This window comes from Pseudopodoces humilis, chromosome 3 (genome assembly GCF_049639895.1).
Source record: "Pseudopodoces humilis isolate 2021_Gansu_Grassland_sample_001 chromosome 3, ASM4963989v1, whole genome shotgun sequence".
NCBI lineage: Eukaryota > Metazoa > Chordata > Aves > Passeriformes > Paridae > Pseudopodoces > Pseudopodoces humilis.
The window spans coordinates 30,203,384-30,222,371 of record NC_142202.1 but is presented as its reverse complement, the minus strand read 5'-3'; the positions used below and the strand labels follow the sequence as shown (position 1 = coordinate 30,222,371).

Here is an 18,988-nt window from a genome sequence, read left to right as displayed (position 1 = left end):
GTGATGGTTTTAACCAATAAAAATTAAAGGTCTATGTTCAAAATCCTTCATGGCCTAATATAGTATGACTGCAGAAGAGGAGGCTTAGGGAAGACCTTATTGCAGCCTTGCAGTGCTTGAAGGGGCCCATAGGAAAGATGAGGACAGACATTTTAGTATGGCCTGTTGCAAAAGGGCAAGGGATTCTGGTTTTGAACTAATGAAGGTTTTATTTAGATTAGATATTAGAAATAAGTTTTTTACAATGAGAGTGGTGAGGCACTAGAACAAGTGAAACCCAGAAAAGTGTTAGATACTCCATCCCTGGAAATATTCAATATCAAGTTGGATAGGACTCTGAGCAACCTGACTATTTGAAGATGTCACTGAACATTGCAGTGGGGTTGGACTAGATGGCCTTCAGAAGGTCCTTTCCAACTCAAACTATTCTATGATTCTGTGTAGTCCTTTTATGCAGTTTAAGTACATATCAGCTTTATTTCTACAAGGTTTCAGTTATTTACATTTTAATTAGAACTAATAGTTGTGACATTTTCATATGTTGCTATTTTTGTTTCAGTAAGCAAATCCAATTCCTTTATTTTTTTTTTTGGTGACAGATTGCTATAAAGTTCACAAATGAACCTCCACAAGGCATACGTGCTGGACTGAAAAGAACATTTTCGGGAATTAGTCAGGATCTGTTAAATGTTAGCAACCTGCCTATGTGGAAACCTTTGCTTTACACTGTAGCTTTCCTACATTCTACTGTTCAGGTATTTCTTAAAAAGTTTGCAAATAGTGGTATAATACATGGAGTCACTCTATAATAGAGGTTCCTGAAAAAACACCTTCTGATATTTGTCATAGCACTATGCTGCAGGACTAAAGCATTAATTTCTGTAATCTGTATTTCAAGGTTCATGATACCTTATTTTTTTTTTAATAGCTTTGAAACAATTTTCATATGATGGGCATTTAGAATTTGTTTTTTCTCATCTAACTTCAGCTGATCGAAAGTCAGTCATTGGATATATGGGAAAAATTTCTCTCTGTAGTCAATAGAAATAGATAAGCATGCTGAAACAGAAAAACAGCTTATCTATCATAGCTGTCTTTCTCTAAGAGTGAATATTTTTCTAGAGATATATCATTGTTTCATTCCATTGATTTTAAAGGAAATGCAGATGCCTAACTTAGAGTAGCTATTTTTTAGGTGGCTAAAATTAAATAAAATTCTTTTCATATCTGTGTCAATGCGTTGCCTACATTAATTCTGGTGTGAGAACAATGATATGTATTCCTTGTACTTTAAAGATAAATAAGTTTTGAGATCACAATAAATACTAATAATTTGAGCTCTCTGAATGTACTTACTTTTCACCAAGGATCTCAAAATAGTTATAAAACACTATTTAAGCCTTAGGTTCTACTGAGAAGCTTGTATTTTTGGTGTAGGCAGCTGGTGAGAGAAGAATAATTTTTTGATGTTCACTGCTAAGATACAGCATTCTGCATTATTTTCCTTCTACACTTTTTAAACAATGAAAAACTTGTTCTGCATACTGCCTCAGGATTATACAGTTCTTGTGGAACTAGAAGATCTATGCTTATTCAACCTATCAGTATTTTTAAAAACTATTACAGCTATTCATCTAGTAAGAAATTTTATGAATTGCCAACCAACCAGCAATATATACATTGTCCTGCCTTTAAACTGACCAATTCTTAATATCCTTTGGTGACAAGATCATTACCATAACTATAACTTAAGAAGTAATTAAAAAAACTTGACAGGAAATCATTAGACTCTTCTGCATGGTATTATTGGTTAATGCTGTCTCATCTGCGTATAAACAACATTTAATTTTGGAAAAGAAAAAGTGAGGGGCTTTTTTCAATTCCAGTTCTTTTCAAATATTGTAGCTAAGCTTCCTAAATGTTACTTCAGGTATCAAAGACTGTCAGTGATTGCTGACTTGGTAATATAAAATCTGATGAATATGTTATCATTTAGTTAATTTAAAAATGTAATTTATTCATTTGATAAATGCCAGCACTACTCAGAAACTTAGTTCTTAACTTCTTGAATTAATTTGTTCTACATTCTGAAAAAATCATTGAGAAATTTAACTGAAATGGCTTTAACAAATTTGTGTAAAATATAATAGTGTTGTATGTTTGAAGTGTTTGGGCTACAGAATATTTATTCTTTTAGTATAGTTATTAACTATTTTTCTGTTATTACAACTGTTATCACTTTATTCCAAATAGGTATGCCATAGTAAATTTGAATAATGTAATGGTGACAACCTTAAAATAAAGTTGTGAATTTTGAAAAATGTACATTAAAAAAACATATTGGAACAAGACAGAAGTGGCAATACAGAACTGTTTGGAAAACAGCATAATTATAGGAGCTTGAAAATTAGAAACTATCATTAGTCAACAGTATTTGTAAAAACAAATTTAAAACTGTACAATGCTAAATTAATTAATTTATTACTTAATATAAATATTTAATTATCCATACAGAAGTGAGGCATTGCAAACCTGTGACTTATAAATTGATTTGTGAAGTTATTAATAAATTATTTTGTTGTTTTTTTCTATAATTATTTATCCCTCATGGTATAACTTAGCTGCATTATTGATGTTTATGAGGCATACAGCCATTTTCTAGGCTACCTTTCTTCTTCAATTCTTTACTCCACAGTATTGCTATTATTGAAATTTATTACAGAAAGAAAATTATAGGATGTTTCATAAATATATTTGGTTTTAATTTTATTCCTAAGGAGCGACGCAAGTTTGGACCTTTGGGTTGGAATATTCCCTATGAATTTAACTCAGCAGACTTTACAGCCAGTGTTCAGTTCATACAAAATCACCTAAAAAAAATTGACATCAAGAAGGTGAATACTAAAATCTGTATATACAGTACATTTTAATGCTTTGTACAGCAGCAGCAATTCTTTTCCCTCATGTTTATCATAATTTATTCATTGGTATTAATTCAGTGCCATTTCTAATGATCAAAGTTTGAGGTTCTCTGCAAGAAAATAAAGCTGAAATATTTTATGTGCTGTCATGCATGTAAAAATACATATTTGTTAAGAACCTTAAAATTTCTTTTTCTTCTTCACTACTATATCCAAAACTAACAAGTCTGTATGTTATCTGTTTTGGAAAGAGAGCTAAAATATTTACTGAGTTTGACAGAGCAAATCAAACTTCTCTACAGCTGCCATACTTAGCAGGGAATAGCCATTCCTTATGAAGCAGCACTCAGCCAAGAGAGAAAGATGAGAAACAGGGAGAGGGGGTGGGGTGGGGAGGGTGGAATTGGGGGTAAGAAGAGAGGCAATAGCAGCAATGAGTGATTTCTGGTCAAACTGTAATAATGAAAAGTATTTTATTTACATATATACATATACATACATACATACATACATACATATATATATATATATACATACATATATACATACATATACATATATACACATACACATACATACATACATACATACATACATATATATATATATATAAAAAATATATTATGAGATTTTACTTCTAGAGATCCAGGCATATGAGGAGTGGCTGAGGGACCAGGAGTGTTTAGCCTGGAGAAAAGGAGGCTCAGGGGACCTTGTCACTCTCTACACTTCCCCAAAAGGAGGCTGTAGCCAGGTGGGGATCGGCCTCTTCTCCCAGGCAACCAGTGCCAGGACAAGAGGACACAGCCTCAAGCTATTCCAGGGGAGATTTAGGTTGAACATTAGGAGGTTTTTCTTAGTGGAAAGGATTCTCAAGCATTGGAATGGACAGCCCAGGAAGGCTGAGGAGTCACTGTGCCTGTAGGTGTTCAAGAAACAACTGGACATGGCTCTTAGTGCCATGGTCTAAATTGGTGTTTGGTCAAAGATTGGACATGATGATCTTAAAGGTCTTTTCCATCCTAATGATCCTGTGATTCTATATTAATAATAGCAGGACCAAGCCCAATTCTTCTATAAAATTACAGAGTTGAGCTCTGTAAATAAATTAGAAATAAAGTATTATTGTTATGTGATTTTTTCAGTTTACATTTCAGAACATTATAAGCTTCAGATTATATTTAAATTACAATCTTCTTCTTACATATAACTCTAGTCTTTCATGTACTTTACTTTACAGGGGATATCATGGAACACAGTACGCTACATGATTGGAGAAGTACAGTATGGAGGCCGAGTCACAGATGACTATGATAAGCGTCTTCTTAATTGCTTTGCAAGGGTAAGAGACCTTAGAAATACAGTTGTCATTTTTATTGATATCTCCAATACAGAAATCAGAAGGTCTTCTTTCTGCCGAACATGCACTTTACTAGTTTATAAGGCTTTTCAAAGTAAAATGAAGTTTTTAAAACCTCATTCTTTGGCAGTGAGGTTCTTCCCCTTGGTTCCTCTTTGGTGAGGAGCAGAAACTTAGCCGGAAATTTATAGATGTACAAAACATACACGGTGAGAGACTTCTCCAGGGTCAAGTTGTTCAGGTATAAGCAATTTATTAATTTGGTAGAGGGAGGAAGAGACCTGTTTCTGCCACCAGCCACAGCGTACACGTCAGGGAGGGAGAGAGAGAGTGGAGAGGGGAGAGAGATAGAGAGTAGGAGAATGGAGTAAGAGAGGTACGGGTAAGAGAGGGCAAAGGTAAGAGATCTTAAGAGCTAGGGGAGAGAAGTTAAGAGCGAGGGGAGAGCTTAAGAGCGAGGGGAGTAGAGTAGAGAATAAGAGTAGAGAAGGGAATAAGGGAGCAAGTTAAGAGAGGGGGGAGAGGGGAGAAGGGAATAAGAATTAAGAGAGAGAGGTAAGACGGGATAAGGGTTAAGAGAGAGAGGGAAGAAGAGGATGAGAGTTAAGAGAGATGCAGAAGAGAGCATGAGAGCGAAGTTCTTGTTACAATGCATTATATCCCTTTCTATAGTGAATATTCTAATTCCCAATAACCAACCACTACGAGACACACATACTAGAGAATTTACATATAGCCTATAAGAACTACTACATTACCATACAGTGTTACATTTTAGACTCTAAAAGCCTTTCAAATTCTTCTCTTGCTGCTTGACCTTTGGATTCTGTCAGCAGAAGGGTATTGTTTCATCAACAAGGATTCTCCTTCAGCTGGCTAGGCTACTGTTCTTTGGTTGTATAGTAACTAGTGCTCAGTATCCTATGGCCCAAAGCTAGCCTTCATTTCTATTTCGATTCTAGGTTTCATATTTTCAGAATCTTTTGCTAAACAATCATATTCATAATGATAAGTCTCCCTGTTTCATCCTCCCCAACAGAAAGTCTTAGCTAAAAAGACTTAGCTGGAAGTCAAACTTAATAGACATAATTTTTAATGATTTGCTGTCGTATTAAAGTAAAATTAGATGTAGTAGCTGAAACAAGAACCCTAATCTTCCAGGAGTAAAAATGAGACTAAAAAGCCATCTAATTAGCAAAATAATTGCTGGATTTCTTTTTTCCCCATGGATTTTTCACAGGTATGGTTTAATGAAAGTATGTTTGACAGCGCCTTTTGCTTTTATACTGGGTATAAAATTCCAGTTTGCAAAACAGTGGAACAGTACTTTGACTACATCCAGTTACTCCCTGCCATGGACAGTCCAGAGGTGTTTGGTCTCCATCCCAATGCTGATATTACGTAAGTAGGTCTCAGCACATTGAAAACAGAGAATGTTTCTTTTAGTATTTGGAAACAAATCCCTATCAAATGTTTAAGTAAAATATATTTTTCATAGGAAACCTAGGATTCATGTAAATTTCTCTGTTGAGTGGAACACTTTCTGTGTATGTACATTGTTATAAATGCAGTATCTTCAGCTAGATTTTACATGTCTTTTTAAAGCAGTTGTAAGTCATTACTTACTGCTCGTGATTTTACTTTTTTTAATTGAAAGCATTATGAAACTTTTATATGAATATGTGATAGATGGTTCTATACAGTTCAGCTAGAGACAGTTTCTAGTATTTGCCTTCTGTTTCAAGCACTTTATTTTTCTTTAAACACTTGTTAAATTATTTTCTGGATTACCATTTGGTTTACAAGCATGCTTTTGGATGCAGCTACAAACTTACATTGCAATGGTTCCACCATTCCCATTATTTAAAAGAGGCTTTTCAACTGCACCAAGTACTAGTTCCATTTAAAATTTTATCTCTGACTAAATTCATTCTTTCATTCCAAATAATCTGTGTAACAGCTTGCCCTTTATTTCCTTCTAATATTATATACCCTATGAAAGGATATGAACATCATCATATTTATTTCACTGAAATTCTTAATAATTCTGCCATGAATTATTGCATTTTCATATCCAGTATGTCCACATTCCACATTCATTGTTTCTTCATGTAGCTATTTTTTCTACTTTTAAATAAACCAAATGTTATTCAAATGCAGAGCTGCTATGAAAACCTAACATCTTCTAATACTTTTGGATGAAACAATAATTTCCCACAATTTTTCAGTCTCAAAGTTGAGAGGCTGATGCCATGTCAAAAGGCCTGTATTCTAAGCATGCTGTGAGAACAGTACACAGTTTTATTGTCAACTCTGCCTAACACATACTACTGTTAGTATATGCTTGTGAAGAAAAGAATCTAAGAGTAGACTCTGTTCCAAGTCATTCTCTGATACTTGCAAGACCTCCCTTCTAGAAATGATTAAAGAAAAAGAGCCAAGATTTAATAGAGAGCTAAACAAAGTCTTGAAGATGGACATGCTTTAGATCCAAAATTAGGCTTGTAGGAGAGCTAATTTATAGGAGGAAACTTGAGACTAACACTGTTGGGAAAGGTTTAGTGAGTAGGTACATCTCTGGTTTCTCTTTAATGCTCAGTTTTTCTTCCACTTGCTGCCTCAGCATATTCCTGTTACTTTAGTCCTTTTTTTTTCCCTGTCGATTTTGCCTTTTAATTCCTTCTTTAGAGTTTGGGGGAAATGAGACTTCATGTTTTTTTCCATGTCTTATCACGGTCTGTTATAAGTAACTATGCACAGCTAGTGTGTCGGAATTTCATCTTTGACACACAGATCAAATGGATTAGCATCCCATACAATATAAAAACTTTTATTCAAATTCTCCAGATAATACCCTATAAACTCATCTCAGAGTATGCAGAAGGCTAACTGTGAGAATTGAAACCCTGAGAGAGCCAAGACCTGTCCATATTACTATTGTGGAGAGCAAGAAAAATCGTCTCTCTCACTAATTTACTGTGGCAGTTTTACAGTTCAGCCAAATGCTAAATCTGTTGGTTCCAACTGTAAGGCTTCAATGAATTTCAATGCTTTCATTTAGGATTAACACCTGAAGTCACTGAGAATGATTTTAACTTGCTATATGAATCATAGGCTCTGCAAAAACCACAGGTTAACAGCTACCTGAGCAGGAAAGGAATATTCTGACAGTCTTCTGCCAAACCCCTTTCCCAACTGGTTCCCCACTGAAGCTTTAAATGTAGCTGAATTTTAGTTAAGCTATTGCAAGCTGGTGAATGTAAGGGTTTGAGCCCTGTGCTGTAATAGATATTGTTGTTTTCTACACAAAGCTGAGGCAATGCTTCTTTCACATGCATGTTTTCTTAGTTTTCACTTCCAGTACAGAAAACCCCTGATGGCACAGATTCCAGCCCTCAAATAATGATAGCATGTTACATCCAAACTATTGAGAAAATACTCTTAATAATGCTTTTTGGAGTAAATCAAAATCCATAGAAAATTAATTTTCTTTTTTCTTCTTATGACACAATTCACTTTGCTTGAGGGAAAAGCAATATATAAATAGGTATTGAGTGCTTTATCTTACATACATTTAGGCAACACTGACACTATAATGAGATTCATTAAATGTTGCTGTAGCTTCCTTTATGGTTACTGTAGACTTCCTTAACAGTAACAGAGAAAAACAGATCCTTGTAAAGTGTAATTTCTCTCATCACAAAGCAGACATCTAAAATACATGAGCTGAATTGGACAATCTAGATAAAAAGCTGTCATGGAGACATCTACACATAAATATCTACGAGTGATGAGGGTCAACCCATCACGTGCAACCGATTCTGTTCTCAGGAGCATGGTACTTCCTCTACAGACTTCTGCCATCTTTTTATTGTTACTGTTTTCATCTATACTTCATTTTATTTGCAATCTAAAGGAAAGTGAGGTTTCTCAAAACCTAGAAAAAATTTGTTGCAGAGTGGTTTTTATGTTGAATATGTCCCAATGGTATGTAAATGAAATTTCTTCTTAATATTTTAATCTCACTTCCACACGGGAAAATTATTTTTAATTATGTAAAGATCAAGACATATATTTTGTCTTTTCTCCTTTCATTTACAAAAAAAGTCTTGTTCAAACAGTAATTGTTATTTATACAATATTTACATAATTTCTCCTCTTCAGAAGGTTCCTAGCTTGTTTCATTGAAGAAAGGAATATCACTATCCTTTGATTCTGTTTCTTTGATGCTATTTTTCAAAAGCTGTTCTCTCCTTTTCCTCAAAATTTGCATACTGCCTTATTTTTTTAATTGTTTCTATTTTTTTTTTTAGACTTAGAAAAACCATTTCTAAAATCCTGTAATTTATTATAATTTATTTGATATTATAATCAGGGAACTTATACCTTCTACATAAAATAGTCTAACAGCAGAATTGGAAGAAGATTGTTTACAGTATGAAGAGGAAGGTTCACATCTCTATAATCACTACTTATTAAATGTTAAATCAACTTGTTACTTGTTAAATCAGCAAGACACAAAGGTTACAACCACCAGTATATCATCCAAATTACCAATGAAGCCATGAGTCCAAGAGAAATTTTATCTTTTCTGCTCATATATGGTCTTGAATAAATCTTTCATTCTTTGAATGGGGCCATAAATTGAAAAAAAGCTTGAGTTTTGAGTCTAAAGTCAAGGGTTATGAAAAGCCCCCACCATTCCTACTTTTAGAAGCATAAAGTATGTCCTCTCAGAAGCAAACTCCTGGCAGTGTTTCTTTGATTTTTCTGATCTATAGTCTTTGTAATTGCATTTTCAAAAATTTTTTGTTGAAATACTGTAGTATCTAGCTTCTCTAGTACTGTGACCCTGTATCCAAAGTATCTTTAGGTGTTTTAGGAGTTCACACATTCTATCTTTGGTTTCATGTCTTATATAATTATGTATGACAAAGTAATAGAAGGAGATGGGTGTCATATGAAAGCTGAAAAGTAAGGCTGACATGCAAATCTATGCTTTGAATCAGTATGTGTGTCCTACATCGCTCATTGATACACAGTTCCTTATGTAGCTAATTCCAGAAGGTGAAAGTAGGCATTGCTGACACTTAAGTACTTCGGGCTTGCTTTCTTATTTCCACTCATTGGTTGGTGCAGGATGCAAAAGAAACAATTTCATGTGAGTTTTGATTTGACTTCATGGCACACTGTTTTTTGTGTGTTCTACAAAGTTATCATTAACTATTAAAAAATTCTATGTAACTTATATTTCCCATCCTCTCAGATACCAGAAAAATACATCGGCTGATGTTTTGGATACTATTACCAACATTCAGCCTAAAGAAAGTGGGGGAGGATCTGGAGAAACTCGTGAATCAGTTGTTTATCGTTCAGCTGAAGACATGCTAGAGAAACTTCCTCCAGATTACATACCTCATGAGGCAAGTTAATCTTAGTCCTGTTTTACTGTTCTCTGTTGAGTTTTCACAGTACACATTGCAAGAAAGAAACACTGAATTGTACCAAAGTTCATATGAATAGTAGCAGATTCAAGTAAGGAGCCAACACCCTTATTGCTCCCAGCATGAATTGGTATGAAGATTTTTTATCTAAAATCAAGACGTCTAACAATCGGCCATGTAGATATGTCAAGGAGACTATGCTTGGACTTCCAAAGCTACTTGTGAAAACAAAAAGAAGTCAGTCTCAACATTTTATGATAGCAGTCTCCTGGGCTTCTGGGTGAAGTCCTGTTCTAGCAAAATCATGAGTAATTGGGTAGTATCAGACAAAAAGTAAAAACTGAAGCAGTTTTAAGGGGATAAATGTTAGTTGGATAATATACAAGTCTAATATTTGCTTTTCTGAAGACACGGAAAGTTAAGATGTTGCATACTGTTGCAGGCTGGGATCCTGGGGGCCTGTCTGACCCCTGGCTTCTGCCGGCAACAAACCCAGATAGTCAGGCTGTCCCAGGAGACAGAGCCGCCATCCAGGGTTCTGCAAGCAGCCTCCAGTCAGGGGTAAACCTTGGAGCATGGGCAAGGGCCTTTAGTGATCAGCTCTTTTAGCAGCGATTTCTGCTCTGTGATCAGTTCTGTTCAGCCCAGCCAGCTCCGTTCTGGGGTTCCCCTGCCGATGCAGATAAGAGACAGGAAGACCGTGTAGCATTCTGCAGACTCTTTAATGCAGGCTTCAGCAAAGGGGGCCAGTGATGGTCTTGGGTAAAAGCTGGAGTTTTATAGGGAAGGGGAGGATTGGGAAGGGGACCAATAGTCTGGTACTGGGGTAAGATGACCAATAGTTAACATGGGGTTCCTGAGATTGGGGGGGGTGGGGGGGTGTTCACAGCTTAGTCACAGTGACTAGGCAGTTTTATCTTATCTTAGGGAATTGATCTCCAGGGAGGATGCCTGTTAGAGGACTGTGCCTTCTCCATAGCATACTACAACAGCATTTCAACAATTTAGAGCTGACGATATTCCTTCTGTACTTTTATAATTTAGGTAAAGGCTCGTTTAGTTAAAATGGGAGCACTTAACTCTATGAATATTTTTCTTCGTCAAGAAATTGACCGTATGCAGAAGGTGATCACAGTTGTCCGCACCAGCTTGATTGATCTGAAACTAGCCATAGAAGGAACTATTGTTATGAGTGAGGCAAGTAAAGTACTTTTACTACATATGGAATACTGTGCTTTAAATTGATTTAAACTAAATTGATTAATTGATTTTCAACTAAATTGATTTATTTATTTTGAATATTATTTCATTCCTTCAGAATTTAAGAGATGCACTTGATAACATGTATGATGCTCGAATCCCTCAAGTATGGAAAAGAGTATCTTGGGAGTCTTCCACACTTGGCTTCTGGTTTACTGAACTTTTGGATAGAAATGCTCAATTATCTACTTGGATATTTCAAGGAAGACCAAAGGTATTTTGGATAACTGGATTCTTTAATCCACAAGGTAAGACTACTGAAAAGACTTGAGTAGTAATGTACTGAATGGTAATTTAATGGTTATACAGCCAGAGTGTGTCACAGAAGCCAAGATGAAAAATGGGTTTAATGTGCACTCACAGCCCATAAAGCCAACCTTAGCCTGGGCTCCATTGAATAAAGCATGGCCAGCAAGGCAAGGGAGGTGGTTCTGCCCCTCTGCTCTGCTCAGCTCTGGTGAGAGGCCATCTGGAGTGCTGCATCCAGCCCTTGGCCTCTCATAGAAAGGATGTGAACCTGCTGGAATGAGAGCAGCAAAGGGACATGAAGATGATCAGAGGGCTGGAGCACCTCTTTTATGAAGGCCGGAAGGGAGAGCTGGGGCCATTCAGCTGGAGGAAAAAGCTCTGGGAATGACCTTTATAGCACCTTCCAGTACCTAGAGGGGGCTACAAGAAAGCTGGAGAGGAACTTTTCACAACTGCTTTTAGTGATAGGACAAGAGAGGACAGATTTAAACTGAAAATGGGTATGTTTAGAATTGATATTATGAATAATTCCTTACTGTGAGGGGCTGAGGCATTGGAACAGATTGCCCAAAGAAGTGTGAGTGCCCCATTTCTGGCAGTGTCTAAGGCCAGGTTGGATTTTATTTGGTCTAGTAGAATTCTATAATTCAAACTGGTGTTTTGGGGGTTTTTTCAGTGACCCTGACCATGGCAGAGGATTTGGAACTTGATGATTTTTATGGTCCCTTTCAACCCAAACCATTCTATGTGATTCTGTGGTTGTCTGATCTTTTAGTCTGACCCAAAAAAACAATTTTTATATTACAAGAAGGAAAACATATGGTTAATAAATAAAATAATTTATCTTGTTGACATATTGTAGCTTCTAAAGAAAGTATACTTAATGATAATGATCCAGCTTTTAAAGAAAATATTATTTTTCTGTGGTTTGAAACTTTTTAACTCACTTTAAACTATGTTGCAAGCATGGAAAAGCTTTAATATAGAGTAAGATGTTACAGTAGCAACAAAATAACTTTTTACAGTACAGTAAGAGCAATCACTCACTGGAATAACCTTATCAAAACCTAGTGGAGTCCTCATTTCTGGAGGTTTTCAAAATGTAATTGGACCGTGCTAGATAATCTCATGTAGTCTCCCTTTCCCACAAAAGGTTGGACCAGATGAACTTCCCATGTTTATTCCAACATCGGCTGTTCTATGAATGTACCAGAATTTATAGTAGTTATTTGTCTTTCACAGAGAATCTTCAAAATGTAGTTTTACGGTGTATCCATTTCATGGGTTATTTAATGAACAGTTTCTTCAAAATCATCAGACATGCTGTGAAGTACAAGTAAACATCATTATCTGTTATAGCTTGATATTTTTACCATTTAGAGAATAGAGGAAGAAAAAGAAATTTTAACCATCTTCATGAGTAAAAAACCACACTACCTTATGAGGTGTATGTTCCTGGGAGAATCTCCTTCAGCCTAAACAACCCATACAAAATTATTATAAGAAACTCCTGCGTGACAGAGATGAGATTTTTTTTTGGTTAGTTGGTTTTTAAAATTAGGAGTAACCTCTGAAATTCTTGAATGCAATATGAGTTACCTTTGCTTTGTGATGCCTCTCTTCTTACTGTCCTTCCTACTGCCAGAACTGTAAAAAGTACTAATACCAAAGTCTATTTTAGAGTCACTTTCAGAAACAGCTGAGGTGCCTGGAGTACATCCAATTTATTATTAAAAGATGGTATTGGGATGCCAGTCAAATCATCACTCCATATGTATCCTAAGTGGCACAGCTGATAAGCATCTCTGGTGATTGAAAAGCAGCACTTACAGTGTTGAAAAGAAAGATAAAAGAAGATAATGGACCACATACTTTTGACAAATGAAAACATTTAGCCTAATAGGCTACAAACCTGAGATACAGATGGTCTTGAACTTTATTATTTCTTCAACCTCTGTGTTAAAAAAACTACATAAGTAGTCCTGCAGCTAGAGAGAGGTTTGCTACGTTCAAAATGTGTTCTGTGGGTAGGGGTGAGGTGAGTATATTTGTAATATCAGACCATATTTGTAATACTGCTCACCAGGAAATTCACTATTAAGTATGCAGTTCTCTATGTTAACTTCTCTTTCTTCATCTCGATCTCTATGACTCTCAATTCCAAGCAGTTCTTCATCTAGCAGCTTAAAATAGCAGATATCATGTTTTTGATTACTTCATTGTTATTTTCTGATACACACAGAAACAACCAGGTATTTGATACTAGTGTTTCTGTTTTTGTAGCTTTTTCCTTTAGAACATATTCAAACCTCTTTGCTGCTTAGTCATCTGTATTTAAATTATTCAGCCCTTTGCATCTCAAACCTTTCTTATTTCAAACTTCTGTAGTCTGTTCAAAACAATACTCAAAAAATCACATAACTTGCTGCCCAGTTATGTCATCCTCTACCTTCATTTCTGTCTGACACCCCTTTTTCCCATAACAAAACATACATTTTTCATTCTTCATAGGCACTGCATTCACTAGATTCCCCACACTCACAGTTATTTTATTATAATATTCAGACACATATTTTCCGTTTTTCATCAATGAAATTCATTCTATTTCTTTCATTTAAAACACCCCCACCTTTTAGCTAAGTTGTCTTTACATAAATATCAGCTCACACAATGGATAACTTGTTTGCCTTGAAATTCTTTCTTGAAAGACACCTTTATCATGAATCATCTAGTTGATTGCCTTATGCAATCAGTCAGTGTCCTGACCAAATATTTCTTAACAGAGTAATTTAATAGAAGAAAAAAAGTACATGTCATTAAAAATATTTTTCTCAGTGTAATGCACTCTATGCCACTTTTGTCACTTGTTCCTATTTTGGTCCCAAAGCAAAGTTTGCTATCATTAGTAAGGCTGCTTATTTTCAATACAATTCTGATTATATGTCTTTAAGTTCAGTGCAGAACCATGCTAATAACTGAGCAAGATGTTATGTTATCATATGAGATAATTACTAAGTGTCTGGCTTAATTCCTCAAGGATTCCTGACAGCAATGAAACAAGAAGCAACTCGAGCACATAAAGACTGGGCTTTAGATAAAGTTGCAGTACATAATGACGTGCTAAAGCAAACCAGAGAAGAAATCACATCATCTCCTTCTGTATGTATGACATGCAAAGATGTTTCAGTATTAATTTTGGTATTTAGTTTATATTATGTACCACTGAGTTATTTTGGATTGATAGAGGAAAAAGTCACTACTGTCTTCACCTTAACTTCTTTTGCTTAGCATAGAAGCCAAATACTAAATATAAAGATGTTAATTAATTTAGAAAAACATTTAATTAAAATAACTCTTCCATTGTACCACCTGTTGATTTTTGGAATTTATAGTAAAGTGTACATGCAACTTTGTATTATATAGACTTCACTAAACAACTTGTGTTGCCTTCCATTTCAGTAGTATTATCTTCTGAAAAAGGATTATATTATAGTTTAAAATGAAATAGTTTGAAGATACATCAGATATTTTTTATTGTAAAATATATATTTCTTTTAATGGTTTAAGACAATTATTATGCTTTATATGTTGTGATGTGTGTCCTTACCCTTCACACAGGAAGGAGTATATATCTATGGGCTCTACTTGGAAGGTGCAGGCTGGGACAAACGAAGAAGCATACTCATTGAGTCTACACCAAAGATTCTTTTTGTCCAGCTGCCTGTGCTCCATATGTATGCTGTTGATTCCACCAGACCTAGGGATCCCAAGCTCTACGTTTGTCCCCTTTACAAAAAGCCCATGAGGACAGATTTGAACTTTATTACAGAAGTATTTTTAAAAACAGTAAAGTCTCCAGACCACTGGATCCTGAGAGGAGTGGCCCTTCTCTGTGACATCAAGTAAGCTATTTTTCCTACGATAGCAACAGAGAAATATGTGGCGCATGTAACAAATTAAATGTGTAATTCTTCTTGTGCTCTTTATTTGGTGGCTACTTGTCATTATACTGGTAATTGCATTTCAGTCTTGGCTTACTGATTTTTTTTTCTTCACTTTCAGTAAATTCAGTTTGCCCTGGCTGTTTGTTGACAGTTTTAAAGTAAATCTTTCCAAATAAGTTCACTGCTTGTAGTCTTTGAAGTATGCATTATATTACTTTAAATGGATATTTGCTTTAATAATGTAAAATGGAATGCTATTAAATCTTAAAAAAATAAAAACTTTGCTTTTTTACATTCTTTCACATGTACAACTTTTAGCTTGTGTTTCAGTGACATATGATGACAAAAAAATTTAAAATTGCCTAGATGAAAATAGAAATTCCTAGATTCTGCACAATACAGACCTTATTTTCTGTGAGTCTGCAGGAAATCATGTAACAGAAAAATATATTTTATCCATATTTTCTTTTTGGGGTTTCTCAGAACTCACTTATTCTTGTTAAACTATCTAAATTAAGCAAAACTACACTGGGAATGTTTGTCTGGAATATCTGACAGAGACTAGTATGTTTTCTGTCCCGTTTAGCTGTGTGGGAACAGAAGTAGAACAGTTCCAAACGCTAAATATGGATGTTTTTTTAAATTAGAGAACCAGTATAATTATTTTTAATTATAATATTTAATAATTAGAGAACAAGTATAATTATTTTTTCTGCATTTCTGCATATTTTATATTTTCTGCTATTTTTTAGCTCTAAAGTGTAGGTTGCAATCCTTGAAATTACTATCACAGTATTATTCTGTGATACTCAGGAATATCCTATGAGTTTTCCACACATAATTAGTATTAAACTAATTCTGTTCATGTAATACTAAACAAGATGTGCAGTCTACACTATCTCTTAAATAATCTCCAAATGTTTATTCCTTCAGATACTTTTATTTGGCAACAGAGATTTTAACTTACACCCACTGGATGATGTTTTTCCTTTTACCATTCAAGAGTGTTCAAATACATCTGCTGTGACAAAGTGCAGCTACTTGACAAACTACCACTACTTGACAAAGTCCTGGGCATCTGTTGGGATGATAAAAAGCCTTTCCATGAGTTAGAGTCCTATGGCTTTCTGTTGGAGGTCATCATCCCAAAATATCTTCTCGCAGAAAGTCTGTGGCATAAAGGAAATAATGAACCAATATCATGATCAGAGCAACAAAAAGTGAGATCTCTAAACGCAATTAAGGAAAACATTTCTTCTCTCTCCTCTATACATTTACTTAGATTCAAATTCAAGAAACCCAGTGGCATTGGATAACTTTTACAGTTTATATGTATTTTTAGAAGTTGTACCACAGAACATCTGCAAAAATGGAAAAAAATATCTGACTTTGCAATTGCAAAAGACTTTTCCCTAAGTAATCACAATATTGATGATAGAACTTGTGGTGGGTTGACCAGCAGCTAAGTACCCAGTTGCTTGCCGCACCCTGCCTTGCCCAATCAGAATGCGGCAAAGAATTGCAAGATCAGAAGCTGAAAGTGAGGGGGCCAAGATGAAGACTGTTTAATAAGTGAAGCAAAACCGCACACACAAGAAAATTAAATTAAGGAATTTATTTACTGCTTCCCACTGGTAGGCAGATGTTTAGCCGCTTTCTGATAAGAGCCTTAACACACATAATAGTTACATGGTAAGACAGAGTCAGTGAGAACGAATGTCCTCTATCCTACTCCTTTCCTGAAGTCTTTGGTGCTGAACATGACATCATGTTTATGGAATGTCCCTTTGGACAGTTTGAGTCAGTTGTTCTGGCTTTTTCCCCTCCCATGTTCTTGCACACATCCAGTATACTTGCTGCAGGGGCAGAGGAGAAAACAATTCATCTCCAAAAACCAGCACAAGAGCTGTATATATTCATTCCTAAAAGTTTTTTTTTTTCCCTGGTCTAGCCTTTCAGCCTAATTACAATGGAGAAAAAGTATGTAACCTTGCATGCCTCCACAGGTGGAAGATGTTCACTGACACATTTACAAGTGAAAGTCTGTATGGTAAAATAGCAGGAAAAGTGCAAATTAATGTGCTGAGTTACACAACTTACTCTGAAGATGATTTTATTCTTCATCCAGCATAATACCAAGAATAGAGATGAATAGTATATTATCTCAACTATATCATATATTGCATCAGATATTGCATCTTGAGAGCATCTCTTTCTTGTTTGTCAGAGTCCAGTCCCCATTTCCCATCTTCTCTGAGCCTGTCTAGGGGTTTGTTCCATTCTCTTTTCTCAATACCATGCATTAGCTTACTACTTTCAGGTTACAGTGAATGTTAATTTTCATAAGCTTTCCAGTTAATTTATGGAAATAATCTATTTTTTGTGACAAGAATAATCTACTATGTATTCAGATGTCTCTTTTTTTTGTCTCTGCATGCTTCAAGAATATTTAGGAAGTATTTTCATATGTGGGGTAGTATTCTTACACTTAATTTGTTTACAGCCAGCTCTTCAAACATCTGAAGAGGTGCAGTTAATTACTTGAACCACAAGTCATTCCTCCCAGCTGTCATAATGTATAGGAATTCAAGATCTCAATTCAAGACATTTTGCACCCAGGAATCCTCTATAGTGTTGTTATAGATTGTCGTGACAGTTTAGAAGGGACAATTTAGATAATCATTCATGAAAGCCAATTTTATTAATTCAGCAAGCAGTAAAGCAAGCAAAAGCCAGCTGGGACAAGCAGGGCGACACTTCCTCTTAGTGTCCCGCACACAGCGCATGCCTTGGCTGAGGAGGTTCCCTTTCTTATACAGTCCCTGGATCTGTGTCTTCCTGGATTGCATCAGCTCCTGACCCTCATGTTGCTAGGGGGTCTTCTTCTGCCTCTTGGTGGTCGTGGGTAGGGTCTTCCTCTGCTTCTTGGTGGTCGTGGGTAGGCAATCCTCCTTAATAAGGAGATGTTCTACTTCTCCTTTGTGCAGCCGGATAGCATCCTGCAGCTTCAGCTCTGCAGTTTCAGCTTCTTGCCTTCACAGCCGGATATGTGGTCGTGGTTAGGCGTTTCTGCAATGTTAGCTCTTAAAACAACTTTAGCAATCATATTTTATTTTAGTAATCATATTAAATTTGATTAACAAACAATAAAAATTTATTACAGTATTGTATTATTCCCCTCTGGCTGTCAGCTCGGGGAGTGCCCACTTCTCGGGGAGTGCCCACTTCCCCCGCTCTGGCGGGGAGTGCCAGAGGTTGAGGATTTTTTCCTCTGCCTCCCTTGCTCCCTGCTGGGGGCCGGGTTTACCTCTGTTGTCAGAGTTTTCCTCCTCCAGACCTCTCTTCCCCGCAGCGAGGATGCAGCGGGAAGCCCGAGGGGGTGGAGAGAAACCACCACTGTCATTTCCAGCAGTCAGGGTCGCTCTGTGTTTCTCTGGCCCCGGCCCGGGAACATGCGGAAGACTCAGCCTTTTAGTTTATAGTGAAGTGTTACCGCTGTTGGTCCCCGGGGCATTTCCGTCTCCTTTGTCCCATCTAAAGGAGGTTGGGTGACTGCCCCTCCCCCCACCCCCCGCATACCCATGCCCCCCCCCCCCGTGAGCTTACTCCTACACCTTGGTAGGCATTCGAAGGACTCTGTCTGTTATTTCTTATCTTAGTGTGTTTAACCTTGATTTGTAGAAAGTTTGTGAGTTTGCTAGCTATGGAAATGAATTGGTTCTTTCTGAAACTCCCACCCTCCGAAGAAATCCTGTTAAAAGAAGCAGCCCAAGATCCCCAAACCTTTGTCTCTTCCTGATGTCACCTTTG

The 18,988-nt window shown here is 36.1% G+C and overlaps 1 protein-coding gene across 1 annotated transcript in view; it reads left to right on the top strand.

Moving 5' to 3' along the window:
* The window catches only part of DNAH8 (dynein axonemal heavy chain 8), a 126,046-nt gene extending 110,906 nt beyond the window's left edge, over window positions 1-15,140 (top strand). Inside the window, exons 85-93 of the mRNA XM_088052644.1 lie at window positions 600-755; window positions 2,778-2,894; window positions 4,162-4,263; window positions 5,522-5,682; window positions 9,548-9,704; window positions 10,770-10,922; window positions 11,044-11,233; window positions 14,272-14,393; window positions 14,853-15,140. Of these exons, the coding sequence (XP_087908770.1) occupies window positions 600-755; window positions 2,778-2,894; window positions 4,162-4,263; window positions 5,522-5,682; window positions 9,548-9,704; window positions 10,770-10,922; window positions 11,044-11,233; window positions 14,272-14,393; window positions 14,853-15,140 (1,446 nt within the window). The remainder of the gene's footprint in view (window positions 1-599; window positions 756-2,777; window positions 2,895-4,161; window positions 4,264-5,521; window positions 5,683-9,547; window positions 9,705-10,769; window positions 10,923-11,043; window positions 11,234-14,271; window positions 14,394-14,852) is intronic.
* The last annotated feature ends 3,848 nt before the right edge of the window (window positions 15,141-18,988 follow it).